Source organism: Rhipicephalus microplus, chromosome X (assembly GCF_043290135.1).
Source record: "Rhipicephalus microplus isolate Deutch F79 chromosome X, USDA_Rmic, whole genome shotgun sequence".
Taxonomy (NCBI): Eukaryota; Metazoa; Arthropoda; class Arachnida; order Ixodida; family Ixodidae; genus Rhipicephalus; species Rhipicephalus microplus.
The window spans coordinates 293,947,951-293,967,556 of NC_134710.1; the positions used below are offsets into that span (position 1 = coordinate 293,947,951).

At 42.9% G+C, this 19,606-nt stretch overlaps 1 protein-coding gene across 1 annotated transcript; it reads left to right on the forward strand.

Moving 5' to 3' along the window:
• Window positions 1-6,226: 6,226 nt before the first annotated feature.
• LOC119162378 (antimicrobial peptide microplusin) lies at window positions 6,227-16,163 on the forward strand. The gene is made up of 5 exons (XM_037414779.2): window positions 6,227-6,348; window positions 8,323-8,384; window positions 9,465-9,554; window positions 13,741-13,767; window positions 15,870-16,163. Exons 1-5 carry the CDS (start codon window positions 6,273-6,275, stop codon window positions 15,945-15,947), a joined length of 333 nt encoding a protein of 110 aa, XP_037270676.1. The 5' UTR covers window positions 6,227-6,272; the 3' UTR covers window positions 15,948-16,163.
• The last annotated feature ends 3,443 nt before the right edge of the window (window positions 16,164-19,606 follow it).

The window sequence follows — 19,606 nt, forward strand, 5'->3', positions numbered from 1 at the left end:
TCACAAGCTGATGATCATCCAGAAAAGTCGCTGTTGCCGACAAGAAGGTCAGTCAAGGGCAATATAATGGAGGCAATGTTGCGAATAAAATGACTAAACTATGAGCATAAGCCGAGGAAGCTGCGAAGTTCTTTTAAGGTCTTCGGCTTAGAGAATTCGGCAATGGTATGGAGTTTCGTCGGATCCGGAAGAATGACAACTTTAGATACAACATGGCCCAAAAATAGGAGTTTTCGAGCGGCGCCGAAGCAGTGCTACTTAAAGTTGAGCGGTAGACCGGCGGAGGTGAGGCAAGTGAACACTGTCTCGAGGCGCAGATGTTGCGTTGAAAAGTCGCTTGAACATATAACGACATCGTCTAGATAAAACAGGCATTTCTGCCATTTCAGGCCAGGGAGGATGTTGTCGATTGTGCACTCGAAAATGGCAGGCGCATTGCAGAGCCCGAACGACATGATGTTGAATTCGTATAAGCCATCGGAGGGGACGAAAGCTGTCTTGGGGCGATCAGCCTCAGCCACAAACAGTTGAGAGAGCAAAGGAAAAATAAAGCTCCAGACCTTACAGTTATATGTCGGAAACAAAAAATAAGAAAGCCTTTTTAGGTTCTAACGATACAGAAAAATTTTTTCGGACGCCAAAGAATCTAGAATCATTTTTTTATCACCTGTAAATTGTCGCAATCATTGAAAGCAATCGGGAAAGGCTTAGAAGATCGCTTTACATCGGTGCAACCCCATCTTTTGTCGGACGCAGAAAAAGCTAACGAATACGAGGCAACAACACTACAAGAGACATCAAAGGTAGTACAATCACTACAAACTTCATCTCCCGGTTCTGATAACATAACCACAGAGATGATAAAAATTATGCTTGATTTGTCTCCCAGCAATCTCGTTACCTTTATAAATTTTTCTATAGAAAATACCTGGGTGCATCGTGACTGGAAAGTTGCTAAAGTAACACCATTATTTAAAAAAAAAACAGGGAACTGGTTATGCTACAGGCAACATTACGCCTATTTACCTTACCTTCAATTTTGTAAAGCTAATAGAACGCATTCTATATAGACATCTTGAAAAATAGATAAAGCAAAATACTGTATTGAGTGAATCTCAATTTGGATTTAGACCTGGCTGCTCTATGTGGTGTGCGCATGTTGACCTGGAAGCTAGAATCAAACTTGCTCGGCAGAGAAAGCAATACGCCACTCTTGTGACCTTGTTATATTGCCAAGGCATACGACAGTGTGGAACGCGCCATATTGATTAGTATATTCGAAGGGTTAACGCTCCCGAATATATATTTGTGTGTATTCCTAATTTTTTAAATGGGTGTACATTTAATTGTTCGCAGAATGGGCTATCTTCACAATACAAAGAGACAAGGGGAGTTTCTCAGGGATCTGTTCTTTCACTCATTTTATTCAATATAATATTAAGCTCTATTCCTACTCACAAGAAAGTGCAGGTATATTATACACAGATGATATATCCTTCTTTTCAGCTTCCAATGACATACACTCCTTGTACAACATTTTACAACCCATTTAAATGATATTGAAGTATGGCTTACTGACCTGCGCATATGCCTAATGTTAAGAAAAGTGCTCCTTTTGCATTTTAATCGAGTTCTCTTGTGAGAATAGCATTGATGTACGGACAGGACTTTATTCCACCGGTAGACTCATTGAAGTATTTCGGTGTAATATACACTGCAAATCTTAACCGGAGTTCACATATTGAGCATATTGCGTCTACGGGATTACGTGCGATTGGGTTACTCAAGCGTATCAGCAATGATCAAATTTTAATGCATAGAAGAGCTTTGTTGATGACATATTGCATGTATGTTCGCCCAATATTAGAGTTTGGATGTGTGTTGTTCTGTGGGGGACCCACTTATAAATTATGTCCTCTTTTTTTCTAAAGAGCGTGAGGCATTGCGCCTATGTTTAGGCCTCCTCAAGTTTGTCGCTACTAATGTTCTTTATCGTGAAGCATATCTGCCCTCTCTACAAACCAGGTTTCGCATACTGACTGTTCAAACATTTCTGAACATCTATGCCTCCCCACAGACACACTCTCTATATGTATTTATAAGTGAGCCTTCCACAATTTTCGATTATAAGTGGTCTCGACCACGTAGACCTCAAATAGTTTTTGTGCAAAAACTTTTTAGAGCCATTAGGGGTAAAAATCCGTGATGTGAGTTTTTCGCAGGTACAAAATCCTACGGTAAGAATAGAGTTTGACAATGTAATTCCTAAAAATGCTAAAGTTTTGCTCATAAAATATTTTAATCGCTTGCTCGAAGACCATCTAAATAGCCTAAAGATAAGTTCAATTATAGCCACATATGTTTCCGTTAATGCCGAGTAAGCAGGAGTGGTCATCCACCGAACAGCATTAGATTGGTCTTAATTACTGCGACTGCCCAATTTTGCGCCGATATTCCAGGCAGAGTTAATGGCAGTCATTCTGGCCGTACGCAAGCTCCCAGCATATATCTTTGGTTATTATACTGACCGATTCTTTGCCAGTATGCACTGCTCTGACAGCACCAAGGACATCGTCTTGTTCATTAGAATTTGATACGTATATACCCAATCACTTTCATGTTATCCGATTGGTTTGGGTGCCAGGTCACGCAGGACTAAAACTAAATGAAGCGGTGGACACAGTGGCGCCAGAATTAATTCAGGGCCCCGACCTGAATATTCCAAAACCCTGCTGCCTACATACAATCACGTGATTTCGATAATTCTTTATACGGCAAGAACACACCAACTCTTTTGTTTTAAATAGCGAGCTTTTGAGCACCTGAATAGCTCAGTGGTTAGAGCATCGAGCGCGTTTTTCGAAGGTCATAGGTTCGATTCCTGCTCACGGCAAGTTAGTTTTTCACCCACTTTTTTTTCTTAATTACATTACATTGGTTCTAATAACTTCCCCTATACATTCCTTCGCATTATTGTCTGTTAGATTTTATTACTATTGTGCCAAAACACGGAAAAACGAGCCATTAGGTATACACTTCTTTCCCTTTATATATATATATATATATATATATATATATATATATATATATATCTATATATATATTGTAAGGCTGACAGCGCCCCTGAGGCGTGGGCGCACTCTAGGCAAGACTGCGAAGAAGAGCACCAAGCACCACGAAGTCAGAATAAGCACAGCAGGCCTACTGAAAAGGTTTCGCATGTCTCTTACTTCTCACCATAAATGGCGCAGTCTACGACCTACGAGCTGCAATTGCATCCCCATGAGTGATCACTGCCGTGGTCTTGCCTTCTCGAACGCCGTTCACGCCTCCACGGTCATGCAGCCGACGACCCTCCTACAGCCGGCCGCACCTATGTCGCCATTCGAGGACGGCGTCCAGACCTTCTCGATAACTCACGGGCAGGCTCATCGCAGTCTTACCAAGGTAGTGCATTGCCTACCATTGCACGGGAATACCATTCATGCTTCCCTCTGTGACAACACCTCACTATCTACTCTCAGAACACCTCAGCCGCTCAGGACTGCTGTCCAAGCTGCCTCGGTCAGTGGCAGCACATCGGCGAGTACGCTGATTGAGTACTACATTTCGGACGTCAGCCCTGTCTCCGAATGCAGTTCGCCCGAAAGTTCCACCGAGCTTTCCCACACCATCGCGCGACTAAGTGTCGAGGTCAGCGCCTTAACAGCGTCGATGTCTGGACTTTTCCTTGTGGCCTTGCCAAGACTGCACGTCATTTGTGAGGTGTTGGTCGCAGCAGCCTTACAAGACCATTCAGCAACATCACACGAGAGCCGTAGCAAGCTGCAGTATACCCTCACGGCACTTGGCATTGCTATTTTCTGGAGTTTCGCCTGCCGTGTCACCACGATCGCCAGTCTTCGATCTACCGGAGTTCCGCGGCTTACAAGACGCCGTCTTTGGGTGGATTAAGGCCGTCAACTCACCAGCCAGCCTCCACGCCTCGCCGGAAGACAGGAAATGGATAATTACTATCGATCGCCTTCGTGGTGCGGTCAAAGCATGGCACAACTATGAAGGTGCGCAACAACTATCCTGTCCTCAGTGGTGTGCAAGACTGATTACTGTTTTTCGGCCCCTTCTCGACACTTGTGACCTCCTTCCTGCCGACCTAGTTTCTACCACGGATGGAAGATGTGAGGCTCACCACCTCATGAGTGCACGTCAGCCACATTCCACCCCGCCAGCTCTCGTAGAACGACTTAGGGAGGGGCATGACGTAGCCGGGCCGTTTACCAACGTGCCTCCTCCCACACATCGAACTCACGTCGAACACCAGCTCGATTCCTCATCGCAGTCCTCCAGCTGGTCCACAAATAACAAAGTCTCTATAGAGTCTTCGCAGTTGGCGATGCCACCTCAAAGCTCGACACTATCTGGGCACGTGGCCGCTGTCCTGCTGGATGATCCACAACTCAACGCACCCTCCCTGTCGAAAAATGCATGTAACGCCACGGCTCACACTCTGCCTTTACAGAGAGTAGTCATATTCAGTCATAAAGAGATCGGCCCTGATCAGTCTCAGCCATTTGCCGGGACACTGTAATCAGGAGACGCCTGCACCCGTGCTCGCCATTTCCCGAGAGACGTCTCTCGTGAATGTCCGATTGCGTCCAGAATGTGACGAAAAAAGCGACAGTGGTGACTGCGACCTTCTCACAACAGCCAATGCTGTCCACCTCGAGTACTTGCAGCAGTACGCCCAACACCATTGCACAAGGATTAAAACCTGCAACGACCACCTCGAGACAGCCAGTGTCGTCCGCCGGAGTATGTGGCTGATTCCCACACCAAATCGCAGCGTGGCTGACGACGACCTCAGCGATGCACCCAGTAATGCCCTCCAGGTATACTTCTGAGAAATACTCGGACCAAAACTTAGCGTGGCCGAGACGTACGCCCACGACGAGGCAGCCAAAATCATCCGCCTGAGTCTTTCGCAGCTTGAAAAGACATGTCAAGCGTAAAGAATATAGACCACCGCGGCACACTCAATGCTGCACGCCAGAGACATTTTCAGCAGTTCGTCCATCTTCGTCGCTGTCATGGCCGAGTGTAAAGATTACAGCACCACTGGGGCGCGGGCGCATGCTAGACAAGACTGCGAAGCACATTATGACAGTCAGAATAAGAATAGCTGGCCTACTGAACAGGCGCTGTCTTTTATTCGGATTACTCTTTCTATCACACACACACACACACACACACACACACACACACACACACACACACACACACACACACGCGCACACACACACACACACACGCACACACACACACACGTGTTTGTGTGTGTGTGTCGTGCCCTATTGTGTGTGTGTGTGCCCTATTTTATGAAGTGCTTACTACAGTTTTCACACACACACACACACACACACACACACACACACACACACACACACACACACACACACACACACACACACACACACACACACACACACACACACACACATACACATACACACACACACACGTGTGTGTGTGTGTTTGTGTGTGAAAACTGTAGTAAGCACTTCATAAAATAGGGCACTCTTTTATGCAAATGGACAACGCCACTGTGTGTCCTTTTTCTCTCTTCATTTGTCCGCCATGACTACCACACCGCTCAATTCTAATCTGTGGTGAGTTGACAAGGATAGCTAGCAGATACTAGATAAGACGAATAGAGATAAATAAAGTGAATGTGAGAGAAGCTATTTATGAATGTGAAGGTGTATGTTCTTGCCAAACGCAAAAATTCTCTGATAAGTTGACCAGCCGCCACGGTATCATCTGGACAAATTTGGATGCACGGAGTCGAGAAGCCGATGCGGTGAGTAGAAGGAAAAAACGACGCGTCGAGCATCGAGAGCAATTGGCATCCCCGTTTTCTCTTCGCGTGGTGCGAGATTCCAGGTGCGGCGGATGCTTGCAGCGGATACATTCCATCAATCAGTTCGTACAAAAAAAATTTACAGTAACGTACTTTTTTGCACGCGCATGGGTTGCACGTGCTGAAACATTTAGCCGGTAAGGTCAAGAGATACTTTGACTATATTTTGTTTTATTTTTGCAGGCAGTTTGAATGCGTGTACTTTCAGTACTTGCTAAGTCGGTTGTGTTTTCAAACCAGGTGAACGCAATTACACCATCTTTCATGTATAAAAGAAGTACTCGGCAAAGTCTATCACCACTTGTGAAGCTTTTAGCGTTCAGCATTTTTCGTTGTGAAGAGCTAGAGAGAAAGTATGAAACCTTTGGTGTCTTGTGCCCTATTGTTAGTTGTTTTTTCAGTGAGCTTTGCGCACCATGAAGAGCTTTGCGGTGAGTATATATGAGGTCGATACTTGTATCACTCTTTCTGAAATCACCTGTATTGCTTGCCTGAAAGCTATATTGTGATACTTCCATTCGGAAAAAAAAAAAGCCGTGGCCTCCTTCATATGTAAAGACTTTCAGATTTTTCCTACTTCGTAATTTGCTTTATACATCGAGGCACACTTTTTAAAACTGCAATTGATGCGTGTGGAACAAGTAAATCGTATCGTTCATATTAAAGGATAATCCTAGATAAAGGGCCTGCATGTACTCAAATTTTGCTGGTTTAACATCGACCTACTTCTGCTTGAGCGGGACGCGATTCATATTGTTAAGGAGATAGAGAAAAGGAAGAGGAAGGACAGAATCAACTGACAGGCACGTGGGTGTGCCGATCGGCCATTGTGACTCTTGCCTGTGGCTGTTCTTCTGTAATAGCGTTTTGTACAGAAGTCACCGACCCCGTAACATATTGGTGGAGGTGCTGGGTTTAGCTAGCCCATTCTCTTGTCGACGCATTCTGCTGATTTATTCGCATCTATAGTATGCAGGATCACTGGTACGATAAAAGAGAAAACAGAGCTTGAGTGAACGAAACTTTTTGCAAGAAAAATGGTTTTATGAGAATCGGAACAGGCCAACAGTGACAGTGAATTAAATTATTTTATTATTTGGTCATGCAGCATAATAAAAATAGCTAAAATAAAGGAAACAATTTCGGAACAATACTATATGCTTATATGCAGTGTTTGGAAGTACTGAACCAACAGTTCGAAGCATAGAGAGGGGAGCGGCAGAGATTTCGTTATGCGTGGGTAGACCAACTTGTAGAACCACGCAAATTTTCTGATAACATTTGTCAACTTCTTAGTACAGAGGTATATTTGGTAAAGTTTCGAATTCAGGAACGCAATTCATGTTACTAGTTGGGTAGTAGAGCGAATTGTTCTACCTTTGGTTTTTGAAGATGATGTCAGCGCATAGATAGATATGTGGGGTATAACGTCCCAAAGTCATCATATGGTTATGAGAGAAACCGTAGTGGAGGGCTACGGAAATTTCGACCACCTGCGGTTCTTTAACTTGCACAAAAATCCGAGCACACGAGCTTACAGCCTTTTTGCCTCCATCGAAAATGTAGCCGCCGCAGCCGGGATTTGATTCCGCGACCTGCGGTGGAGCAGCCGAGTACCTTAGCCACTAGACCACCGCGGCGGGGCAGATGTCAGTGCATCAACAGTGAACTCACATGTGAGAGAATTCGAGTAAATGTTTCTAGGCACCACTACGAAGGTCTTCGAAATTAAAAAAAAAAATCACATTCTTGCTGGCACAGGAAAGAGCAATAAGTGCAACCACAAAATAAAAAATGGAAAAAAATGCATTATTATACGAAGAAAGGCTAGCCCACTCTAGGTGACCTTCATGCTGTTTACAGCTTCAAAGCAAATTTTGTGATGAGAGCACACGTACAAATATATGAGCCGTCTGCTGATCCCCATTAAATATACCCACGCGTCAACAAACGAACACGCCCGGTCGGTCAAAGAACGTAAGTTTCTGTCAGAGGTGGACAGGTCCCTGTTTCGCCAGCCCCCATTTTCTGCGTTTTTCGCGCAACGGAGGTGGCCAGCTGGTTTCAACTCTGCTTGAGCCGCATTCGTCGGCAGTGCTCGTGTATACTTTCGCTCATCCATATAACATACGAGGCACGGGGAAATGGCATTGATATACGCAAGTTTATAAATAGGGGGTGATAGCAACGTCAGATTTGTGCCCGGAGTATCCATGCGATTGATATCACGATAAAAATAAAGAACAAGAACCGTCTATACAAAGCCTACATGCATCTTTTTGAACAGATGTCAATAATATAAAAAGAATGATGCTTTAGCGCAAATTGAGAAGTTACAGCGTGAGTACGTCTCATGCCTTTCCTGATGTGTGTAAGTCTCACGGCCATTTTATTTTCGTTTACAGAAAAAGATGATGAGCAGTTGAAGAGTGAACTCATCTGCATCAAACTACTGATATCGCAGGAGGTACGATACATATGTCACGAGAATTTCTGTGGATAAGCTCTCACAAAAAGCAGTGGCTTGCAAGGGATACAAAAGAAGGGGAAAATGCCGCAGTATTAAGAATAATGCTGAATTTTTACCTGCATCGGAGGACTAAAAAATTAATAGCATAGGTGCAGTAAGAATAGCGAATCCCAATACATAGCCGTGCTTTCTTTGTCCGCCATGCAAGCGCTGTTGCACGCCACGCGAAGAGCAGGGCTGTTGCTAGTTTTTGCCACTCATTGGCACGCGGTTACTCTTAGCATGCGGTCTTGGCAGAACATATATTGGCTCACCTCGACTCCTTATACCTCTCCGGGATGACGTTAAGTATCTTGGCATGAAGACTTGCTACCATAGTTTGCTAGGATTTCCCGCAGTTTTTTTAGTTATATTGTGATATAAAGGACGAATAAGTTACGGTGGTTCCACCAGGTGAGAAATCTGCGCAAATAGCGGAGCTGCGGTTCTCACTGGTGAGTTCCTGATATACCCGCGCGGAGTAAGACACACGGACACTCACTTGTTGTGAGGTTCAGCTTTATAACACCTTCACTATAAAATAAACAATGAAGTGAGTAGTTTTCCAAGTCAGTTGTCACATAGCTCCTGCTGCTTGTGAAACGCTTGCACGTGAACGTGTACTGTTTTTCCTCTATAAAAGTGATAGCTAATGCCTCTGTTTTCGCTTTATACTTATCATATGGATATAGGTGACAGGGAGTATTTCAAATGCGCGTTTTTTTTTGTTTAACAAAGTGACGAGATAGAATGCGCATGCTCTTTGCCAGTGCACTCGTACACAGAGCCATCCTCCCTTTCACGTGAGATCAAATTTAACAGATGCTAATCAATTCCTCTCCCCAATAATATACCATAGGTAGACGCGCCTCCCTGAAGCCCTAATTTCTTCTTCTTTTTTATTATATTAGAGGACGCATAGTCTTGTCCAAGGAACCATACTTGATCCTTAAGCATAGTTGTTCATGGCACAATTGCTTATCTTAAACATCGCGTATTCGTGCATTCAATGTAACATCGTTTGGCTACGTGGTGCAGGCAAACAAAAGTTTTAACGACGCTAAGAAGGATCTCAACTGCAATAGCAGGAGCTGTGTCATACGAAAGCTGTGCGAGGGAGGCGATCTGGTAAGTATAGTTTCTATCTCTCAGTTTGCGAAAATTGTCCACGATATCAAAAACATGGGACTCGTGAGAGTGTATATAGAGTGTAGCTTCGGCGGTTCGCGTTCAAGGATAGAACGGAGACAATGTTTAGAAAGGCACACGTTTATAAAGTCTTCGATTCATTCCGAAAACCAAAAGGCAGCACAGCAATGGCGAAATAAATGGCTCCTTCTTTGGCTTGGTCATTATAATCCAACAAGTGTGGCGCTTAGATCAAGCGGTATTGATTACGCCTGAAAAACACGTAATCTTCAAAATTTGATCGAAAAGGAGGCAAAATTTTGCAGGCGCTAGTTTTCTGAAGACGCGTTTTGAGAGAGATTGAAAGGCAGGCCACAAGCCTACTTATGCTACATCTGAATATTTTCTAATTTATCTTTATTTATGCATTTTATTTCAAGAAGAAAACCTAAGGCTCTCATGACGAGGGTGTTACACGAGAGGACATATATCGGTTACATGTTTTAAATTTCAAAAGTTCCAAAAAATGCAATGTAAATGAAGTGAAACATGTAGAAAAATAATTTTCATACAGAGGAAAGCATGAAGAAGCACCCAGAGTGACGGGAAAATAACCTCAGATGACAAGAAAAAGAAAATTAACATTCTGTCATTAGGTGGCATGTTGTGCGTGTATAAGATCATGAAATATGTTAAGACTGTGTTCTCGGGCAACGTCGGTGGTATTGCGTTCCTCTCGGTTATTGTGCACGGCAGGAATGAATGAAAGACTGGTAGTTTGTGCGTTCAACTTAATACGTATGGCCACGACATGGGCAAAAAGCTTGGGGGTGGCTGAAAGAATCCATCTTAAGAGAATGATGGTGATAAAGTTTATGGAACATTGATAACTGAAAAAATTTACGGCAAAGTGCTTTCGAACTGTGGAACGTACCTCTGCACATAAATGCAGAACGCGCAGAGCCACTGGTGTAATTTCCTTGAGAAGCAAGGAAGAACGAGTAGAATAGAAATGTCAACAGGTGACATGCACTGTGGGAATAGATTCCCTACAAATCAGTCTGCCAACAAATGCTTGTGCGCCGTTTTCAGCCAAGTCTCACGAGGTGTACCGACGTTTTTGTGCAATTGGGGGAGTTACGTGCATATCGGGAGATTACAAGGCACGTCAATCAAGCTTAAGTCTGAAGCGTCGTTCATTGTCTGTCGTAACGTTAGCACTCAGGTGGCAGAGCAGGCATCGCTTTTATTGAAACCGCAAGTAAGCAGTGTTCGTAGGCGTGTCCCTGCGGAGGGGTGCAGCGCCAGATTCTTGTTGTATTATACAAGTACGCTTGTAAGCGCTTGCGTACCACAATATAATCGTCCGCTTCAATAAAAAGTACATTAAACATGTTTTTGTGCCAGAACAACGCCTGCTCTAGAAAGATGGCTCTCTATTTCATTGTAGCTGTGCTGCCTTGAGTTGTCGTTGGTTGCCGAGGGATGGTGCAAGATCCACCCTTTTGTTTTCAATAAGGTTGGAAAGTGGTGAGCCGTAGGGGTGGGCAGGGGGTAGTGTGTGCATGCGCACATATGTTTTGCAAGCAGTCACCACATGGATCGCCGGCTATTACACCTATTAGAAACGAGGAAGAAAGGAAAGGAAAGGGCAGCAGATTTTTGGCTCACGCGGGAGGCTTTTTGTAGAGAGGGCGTTAGCCAGAAGCATGGCATGATTACGAGGCACTTCACGGGGAAGGGCTCCGCCTAATTCGACAACCAGGAGTTTGTTTACGTGCAACCACAACGCCTAATGCACAGGGCTCTAACATAAGATATAAAGAACTATAAAAAATGCTGTGTCTTTCTCTTGTTTAATTTAAGGAAAAGGTCTAATAAACCTATCAATGTCCATTGTGCAGTCATGGTTTGACAGAGACTATGAATCACCAGTGTAGCATACCTGCATACTATGGGCCACGGTATGCGGGTATCGTTACTGTGGGAAGAAGTCTGATGGCGTACATGACAAGCGTGTAGTGTTATTCATGTCATGACCACCCATTAGTCATTAGCGCCACACACTCATCTTGGCTCTATTTGGCAAATACCAAAGTAAGAAGGTGACCACGACAGCGCATAGATGTAGGCAAATAGATAGATAGATAGATAGATAGATAGATAGATAGATAGATAGATAGATAGATAGATAGATAGATAGATAGACCGAAAGACAGAGAGACACAGACAGACAGACAGACAGACAGACAGACAGACAGACAGACAGACAGACAGACAGACAGACAGACAGACAGCACCGACAGAAATTACTTTGGTTTCCAAAAAGATGCACCGCTTTTGAAGACAAGAAAGTGGGCCCGTAACGTCACCATGACGTACTTCCCCGGCTCCAGCTTGAAATTATTGAAACTTTGCAACTGATGATTGGATTGGAGAATTGCTCCGGGAAAACACTCCCAGGGCAACACCTTAAAATTTCCAGTGAATAACGAAAAGCTACAATCGGGGCTCGTGAATTTACTGCGTACATCGCCAATGCGCGCTCCGTTCACTTCAGCGCTACCACCAAAGCTTTTATTTTGTAGCAGTGGCTCTTACGATACTGACACTTCACCAGAATTTTCCCACTTAGCCAATGACCGCAGATAATAATGGTTTTATCAGGGGTTTAACGCCCCCAAAACCACGATATCCTTTGAGAGACGCCGTAGTTGAGGGCTCCGTAAATTTCGACCACCCGGAGATCTTTAACGTGCACCTAAATTTAAGTACATGGGCCTCAAACATGTCTGCCTTCATCAAAAACGCATCCGCTGCTGCCAATATTCGATCGCCTGACCTCTGTGTTAGCAGTCGAGTGCCGTAACTACTACACCACCGCGGCGGGGCAATGGCCAGATATGGACCACTGAAATTGAAAGGTATTAGGTGGTCGGAGAGCAGTGGACGATCAGACAGACTATAAGCATGAAATTGCAAATAATGCATCGCTACTAATTATGGACCCTGCTATTATACTTCCTGGTGAATATAATTTGAAAGACTGCTTGTGAAAAGGTGTAGGGAGGCAAGGTGAAATCACTAAAATAAGCTCACTTAATCAGTTACACTTAATTGTGAAACAGTCACTTCAGCCATCGTGCGACACCCAATGTAAAGAGAAATCCCGTGTCAGAAATGTGGCCAATAAATTACGTCATCTTCTATAGACAGTGCACGTGGTAGTTCAAAAGCAAAAGCTCAGAAAGCAGACGTTTATAACCGATTGTTGGCAACCAGGCTATTGACTAGACGGCATCCAAGTCTCCAACAACGCGAAAAACAAAGGATGCGGCTGCATGCGGACACAGGGAGCTGCAGCGACGCAACGTTCAGGCCAATGTGCGGTGAAGCCATGCACGTGACCCGAAATCACCGAAAAACGTGCGAGACACGAGAAAGTCAATAATCATAATGGCGTGATCCACGTTGCTTCGGAAAACATCTACAAGCAGAGGAACATTTTACCGCAATGCTTAATTCTGCGATATAACACAGTGACACAATCAGCGCCTAGTAATGCTTCAACGTTAATATACTATAAAAATTGTCTAAAGGCACTCACTGTTTTACTTCACATGAATTAGTTTGAATTTACCTTCTATTTTCAGCCTGTAACCTGTGAGTGCATATTTTCCGTTTAAATGATGAGCCTTGTGGCTGAAGATTTCCTCAAAGATCACTTCACCAAAGTGCTGCTTCTAAGGACCTCCATGTTTGAGTTTTTCAGTGAACTCATAATAGGAAGTTGAAATTACAGTCTCCAGATGAGGAAACCTGTTTATCATGTGAAAACATGAAATAGCTGAAGTTTACAAAACTTTACTTCAACTTCAGAGCACTGGAGAGGTTTGACTTCACTGAAGGATGTACAACTGCCTATTTGTTGAAAATGGAATTCCGGACATCAAATTAGGGGTTGCACCGCAGTTTAGTTAAACAAGCTATGTAAAAGCAATTGGCTATGAAGTTACCTATCACATAAATCAGCCACTAACGTATGTGTGCGCCATCACACCTATAAATTTGTACAAAATAGGCCCATACAGTCTTTCAGCACATTCTGAACAATAAAATATATGAGCTGTCGTTCACACCAACCGTGCCGATTCATTGAATTTTGTGGAATCTTGTTTTTAAACAGAATGCAGCCATGGAGCAGTATTTTACGGTGAGTATGAATATTGCATATTTTTCTAAGTGTTGTGTTGTAGCGGTACAAGTGCGCTACGTATTCCCGGCCATCCTATGCAATGGCTCGAAAGACACACGGCACTCTGGTCTGGAGCACAGTATAAATAGAACTGAACTTCTTGCTTCTCATTGAAATAAATTCTCGCTCTCGGTGACCCAAATGACCATTGGATTATGACGCTCGTCGCTGCGAAGGTTTTGAATTGTTTTTGCAACCCATGGTTCTTTGATGTTCACCTAAGTCTACGTTCACAAACACACCTGTGTGCCATGCCTGTGAAAAATATCACTGGCCCGTGGCTGCGATCGAACCCTGGTCTCAGAGAGCTTTAAAGTAAAATGTCATTGCTACTGTGCACTATGCTAGTTAATGCTGTCATGTATAGTTTTTTTCCTGTCTGTCTGAAAATGCAAAACACACCCATCAAACTAAAATTGTTAGTGCACTGTGCATAGCAATGACCGTAGAGGACCAACATTGACGTGGATCTATCCCTGTAGTATGTTCAGTATCAGAGATGTATAAGTGTTAAATATCACATCTTGTGAACGAAAAATAACATCAAGAAATGACTTACTGCCACTAGTCATAACAATGCGTCCTAGATTTCTTGAGGCTCTTACTTGCAACTAGCTTAAACAAAACACCTCGGAAGCCACTGGTACTGCATTACAACGATACAGATACTGCAGTTATTAAAATTATAGCCAAGATACAAATAAAACATGCGCCATTGATGCTGCTTTCTTAATAAGCTCATACGTTAGTCGGATAAAAACAATAACCTAAACACGACAAATTCATATATAAATTCACGGTCTATTGAGCAGACATGTTATGTGATAAAGGAAATGATGGTACAACGTTTATTTACATAAAACAACAAAGTCAAGGTGAGCGTCGGATATGTGAATAAGTGTGAGGTTACTTAAGTCAAGTAGTAGGAAAACGTTTTTTTTTTCATTTTCTTACGTCGCTTTGCCTAAAAGGAACCCTGCAACACTTTTTCAGCGTGGTCAGACAACTGTGACCATCAGTAGTCGAGGCTACTGTGAATACCCACCAGCCGAAACGTATGCGATTATTAAAAGTGTTTCCTCGTACGTTTCTCGCTTCAGTTTTTACTACAGACTACAGAGCTAGTGCGCTTCATTCCTCGCTATGTCTATACAAATATATATATATATATATATATATATATATAGGACGTCATGGAAAAAATCTGCTGTAAGTGTCCATATCTCAAGATTACGACGCACACTGCTGAATCAACTTAGCCTCTATCCCCTTTATTATTATCATCACCCCTCCCACCCCCTGCGTAGCTTTTAGCGAGCTCGCTGGTTTTAGCGAGCTTGCTGGTTCAATGTGATAAATACCTGTAACTTTTCTCGTACTTGACGAATTCTGAGATTTTTGCGGCAGTCAATGATTGAGGCAATAAACCCCTTTAATCAAGCCATTTGACGACTACTTCGATGAGTCAAAAGATATTCTGCAATTATTCTATGTGTTCCGATGATATATTTAGGTCAAGTTGGTTCTACTTCTGTTCTATTACTGGTGTGATTTTATTTACATGCATAGTTTGAAACTATGAAAGGGTTGACTGCTTTTATTACATTGATCTTTTATATGAGTGTTGTTGCTTTCCTAATTGCCAGACTTTGTTGTATATTTTCATGCGTGCGCAAACAGAAGGTCACTTGGACAGTTTTTACTTTCTCAACTTTTTCTGTATTATAAACATTCTGTATTTGCTTTGTAATATTGCATCGCATTTTATTGAAGAGTCTTACCAGCTCTGTAGAAAAGTATTGGAGGGTCCCTTGAAAGCTGCGTTAGAGATACACGCGGAAGTTCTACCGTTTACCCACAGAGTTCACTGCTGTGGAGCGGCATGGTGTTTAGAATGATTTCTGATGTCCTCTAACTTATTTACCAAAGTCTTGGATGTATGAAATAAAACTGCTGATTCATCCTGAGTTTTACGCAAACAATGAAAACAAGTAGAAATGGAAACGCTTTATGCAGCGATTGGTAGATATAACTCCCATTAAATTTACTTTTTTTTGCAGGATGAACAAATACTGGAAATTCACAACGCTGCCACCGCTTGCGATCCGGACGCTGCTAATGAAGACGACTCTCCATAACAACAAAAAAGTAGTCCTTTAAAGTTTACGAGTTGATGCCTGATGGAAATCTATGCGACCGGTTTATGGGACACCCATCGATCAGGACAGCAACATATTCTTCTATATTTTTATTCTAAGTGCATACAAGTTTGAGCGAAACATTTCACTCTACTGATAGATATTGCCTTAGCGCTCATCCAGGTGACGTAAAAGAAAATAAATTGGAAGTCTTTAGTCTTTGTGAGTGATGATTTTCTGTGCAAATATTATTTTTTAAGGAACGGAGATGCATGTAGGGTGTTCCTCGTGGGGACATATTGTTTAATAAAAGGAAACCTCATCTCAGCCAAAAATAATGCCGGATTGATGCAAGAGGCCTGTAAGATGTCCCGTTTGGAAAGTGTCTCGTCCACTTTACCCACAACATCCAAGTTTACCTTTCTTTTTACCCCCATTTGCTCTTTGACCTGAGTGTGTCTTGTTCACTGACCACATCGATGACATAGAACGTGCAAATGCTCAAACCCTCGATCACGGTATTCTTTTTCACATTTGAAAAATGGTTTGAAGTTTTCTAGATTGAAAAGACAAGAGCAAATAATTGTGCAGAATCTAGCCTACAAGGGCCTGCATGGTGCACGACCCCGCATGAATTAAAAGAGACACAGTGCACGTTCAATGGTACGTTAACTTGACCAAATTTATTAAAAACACAAACAAACAAAGATATTCTTCATCATTCCTCGACATATTTACAAGCCATGAATCATGTTCTGTTATAGATACAGTAGTCTGTTAACTTCGTGTTGTTGTTTTGAGGCTTGCGAGACGTGCAGATACATTGCCCAATCTCACTGAAGCGAGCTCGAGCAGCGGAGGCTGCACTATAAATTGACTCAGCTAGGTCCAACAGGCAAAACTCTGTAAAAAATATAGGCGCTGAGATGCTATATTTCCAGAGCCTTTATAGAAACAACAAATACCGCTTTCACATCTGCCAGGCACTTTGCTATCTACCTCTGTCTACTTCACTGAATAGAACATCAGATTGGTGACGAAGGAGGAGGATCTGTGTAATAAGCGTGGCATAAATGAATATGACTTTGTGCAAACTTCAGAATTATATACTTTCTGAAACTTTCGTTAACCTTATTAGGGTGCTTGCGTTATGTCCTAATAATTTCAAGTATGTAGAAGTTTGCTCTCAAATACCATGTGAACTGCTCTTGCTTCCTTTTTAGTGCGTATGTGAGTACATTGCTGCATGATTTTCACTGACATTCACACGGTATAGTTTCATATACCCTGAAAGGCGTCTAGAAGGAAGGTGAAGGAGTAGACGTACGTGTGCGAGCTTCGCGGTGGCTTGCTACTAATTCAGCGTCATTGCCACTTAACATTTATTTCTTCAAACAGGGCTGCATTGCTGTGTTTTTTTTTTTCGCTCTAAGACTAGTAGAATGTTGAAAAGTAGTCCTTCTTCTCCTGACTATGGGTTACGTGAACAGGATCATGCTCACGAAACAACGTGCAGAGGGAGTCGAAAATTGATTGTAGCGATAGTGTGCTCCTTTGGATCACTGTCAGCCACAAGTTGGCAAGCTCACTCGTGATTCGACTCATTCAGACTCAGACTGGGCCGTACGTATAGGTGAGTCCCAGTGCGTAATGTTTTGGTGAGTATGAGTGAGCCTGGTTCAGAAAATTTTTGGCGAGTCTGAGTGGGCTCTAAGCCCGAGATACATTTATTGAGTGAGTCCGAGTGCCAACCTACGCTCTCAGCTGCTTTTTGTAGCGCTTCGTCAACGCGCGTTACCCGTCATGGTAGATGTGCCGTACAAAAGGAAAACGCATCACTGTTCAATCTAGATTCTGAAGCTGACACTAGTTTCTAAACGTTCACTTGAGGACTCATTGGCGTTTTATTAAAATTTTTTATGAAAAGTTCCTCTAAAAACGTTTTGGTCAGTAAAACATTTTGAGCAACAACAACGCATACGCACCATATATAAATTAGGTTAAAATTGAAATGTTCTTTTGTTGTGACCACGTATTCAGAACTCAGCAGCTTAAATGGATCTGTCGAAGCACAGGATCTCAGATATATAAGGATGATTTCCAAATATTGCATAAATGTCTTCATTTCTGCCACAATCATAAACATTCCTTTCAAATGTCTGATAGGTCATTACTAGAAAACTATGTTAACACGCAACAGTACGTAAAAAACATGCGCTTCCGGCTCAAGCCAGTATTTATAACTCTTGGTGCTGAACGAAGTTAAGAAAAGTGTAAACGAAAACAGCAGAAAACATTTGTTGCTTTGTGTCACGGTCAATGCCTTTAGCAATTTATCACATGAGAGGTACACGTTTTGGCACGAAAGTGAAAATTATGAATACTGAACTCGTCATTGCTGGAAAGTTTCTTGGAGTATTTATCTGCACTCAAATGGGATGCAATGGTGACTCGAGAACACTACGCAAGCAGTGTAAGAAGTGCAAGTGCCTGAATGCACGTGCTGGCTCACCAGACAATCCTTCAGCGAAAATGTTTAGCCAATTGCTCTTTGTGACTTGATTCAGAGAACAATCACCCTCAAAAACTGGTGTGGACCAGAGAATTTGGGTAAATGTTACCACAGCTCCACTAAAAATGAACAAGGCAACAGTTTGCTCAACAACCAATGGCGGCGAAGGGGCGGCGGCGAGCCGATTACCCCGAGTACGTACGAGAGAATACTAGCGAAAGGGAAAGAAAAGGCAGCTGCGAGAAGCCAAGGACAACGTGTTTGGCTTATTGCAGCTGGACAGCGTTCCTAGAGGTGGGCGAATGCTTGGTTCCAATGTGCGTTTTTGTCTCTGGAGTTTGGACCGCTACGTAAACAGTTAAGATCGAACCTGTTTGCGCTACAGAAACGTAATAACACCTAGCTAATAGTTAGCAACAACCTAGAAACAACCTAGAAATCTGCATCACCTTGTAAGCCTAGAAGTCCAAAGGAACCAGATTTGTCCTCAGAATTATTCAGTCTTGCTCTTTCAAGCCCAGCGTGGCTTGGTGCAAGTTTTGCCAATTTTTATTATAATTTACTGACAGAATACTGGCGTCTTTATTTTGCACTGGTGTATAATAAAGGTGTCAACTGATATCTAGTTGTTAAGTTAGTGAAATCTACAAATTGTGGGTTCCAAAACAACAACTCCATAAAGTTGTAACACCAATACCAGCATATCGGAAAATGCGCAGTACATACAGCATCAGGTTTGTATTCCATACGTGAAAGTTAGACACCACTCTGGACATTGCGAAGGAAAGTTCCGAAGTACAAATAGTATCACAATAGCAAACACATCTCATATAAGTAGGTGACTCGTTCAACAAAAACCTATGTTGTCACGTGTAATCAATTCACCATGTTGCCAGCTTTTTCATGGTCAAACAGGGTAACGGGTGAGACAATATTATTGTCAATGATCATCGGTAGTTCACTGAGCCCCTATAGGCACTGAAACGTTCCTAACATTCAGGGAGCTTAGCGCACCACTCTCTGGAGTGCGGAGTCACGAGTTCACATTCAGGGATTCTCATGCTGCGTTACCGTCCCATGGGTGGTCCCATGACCGATCACCATTTGTGATCGATAACCATCTCGATAACCACGACCGGTAACCATC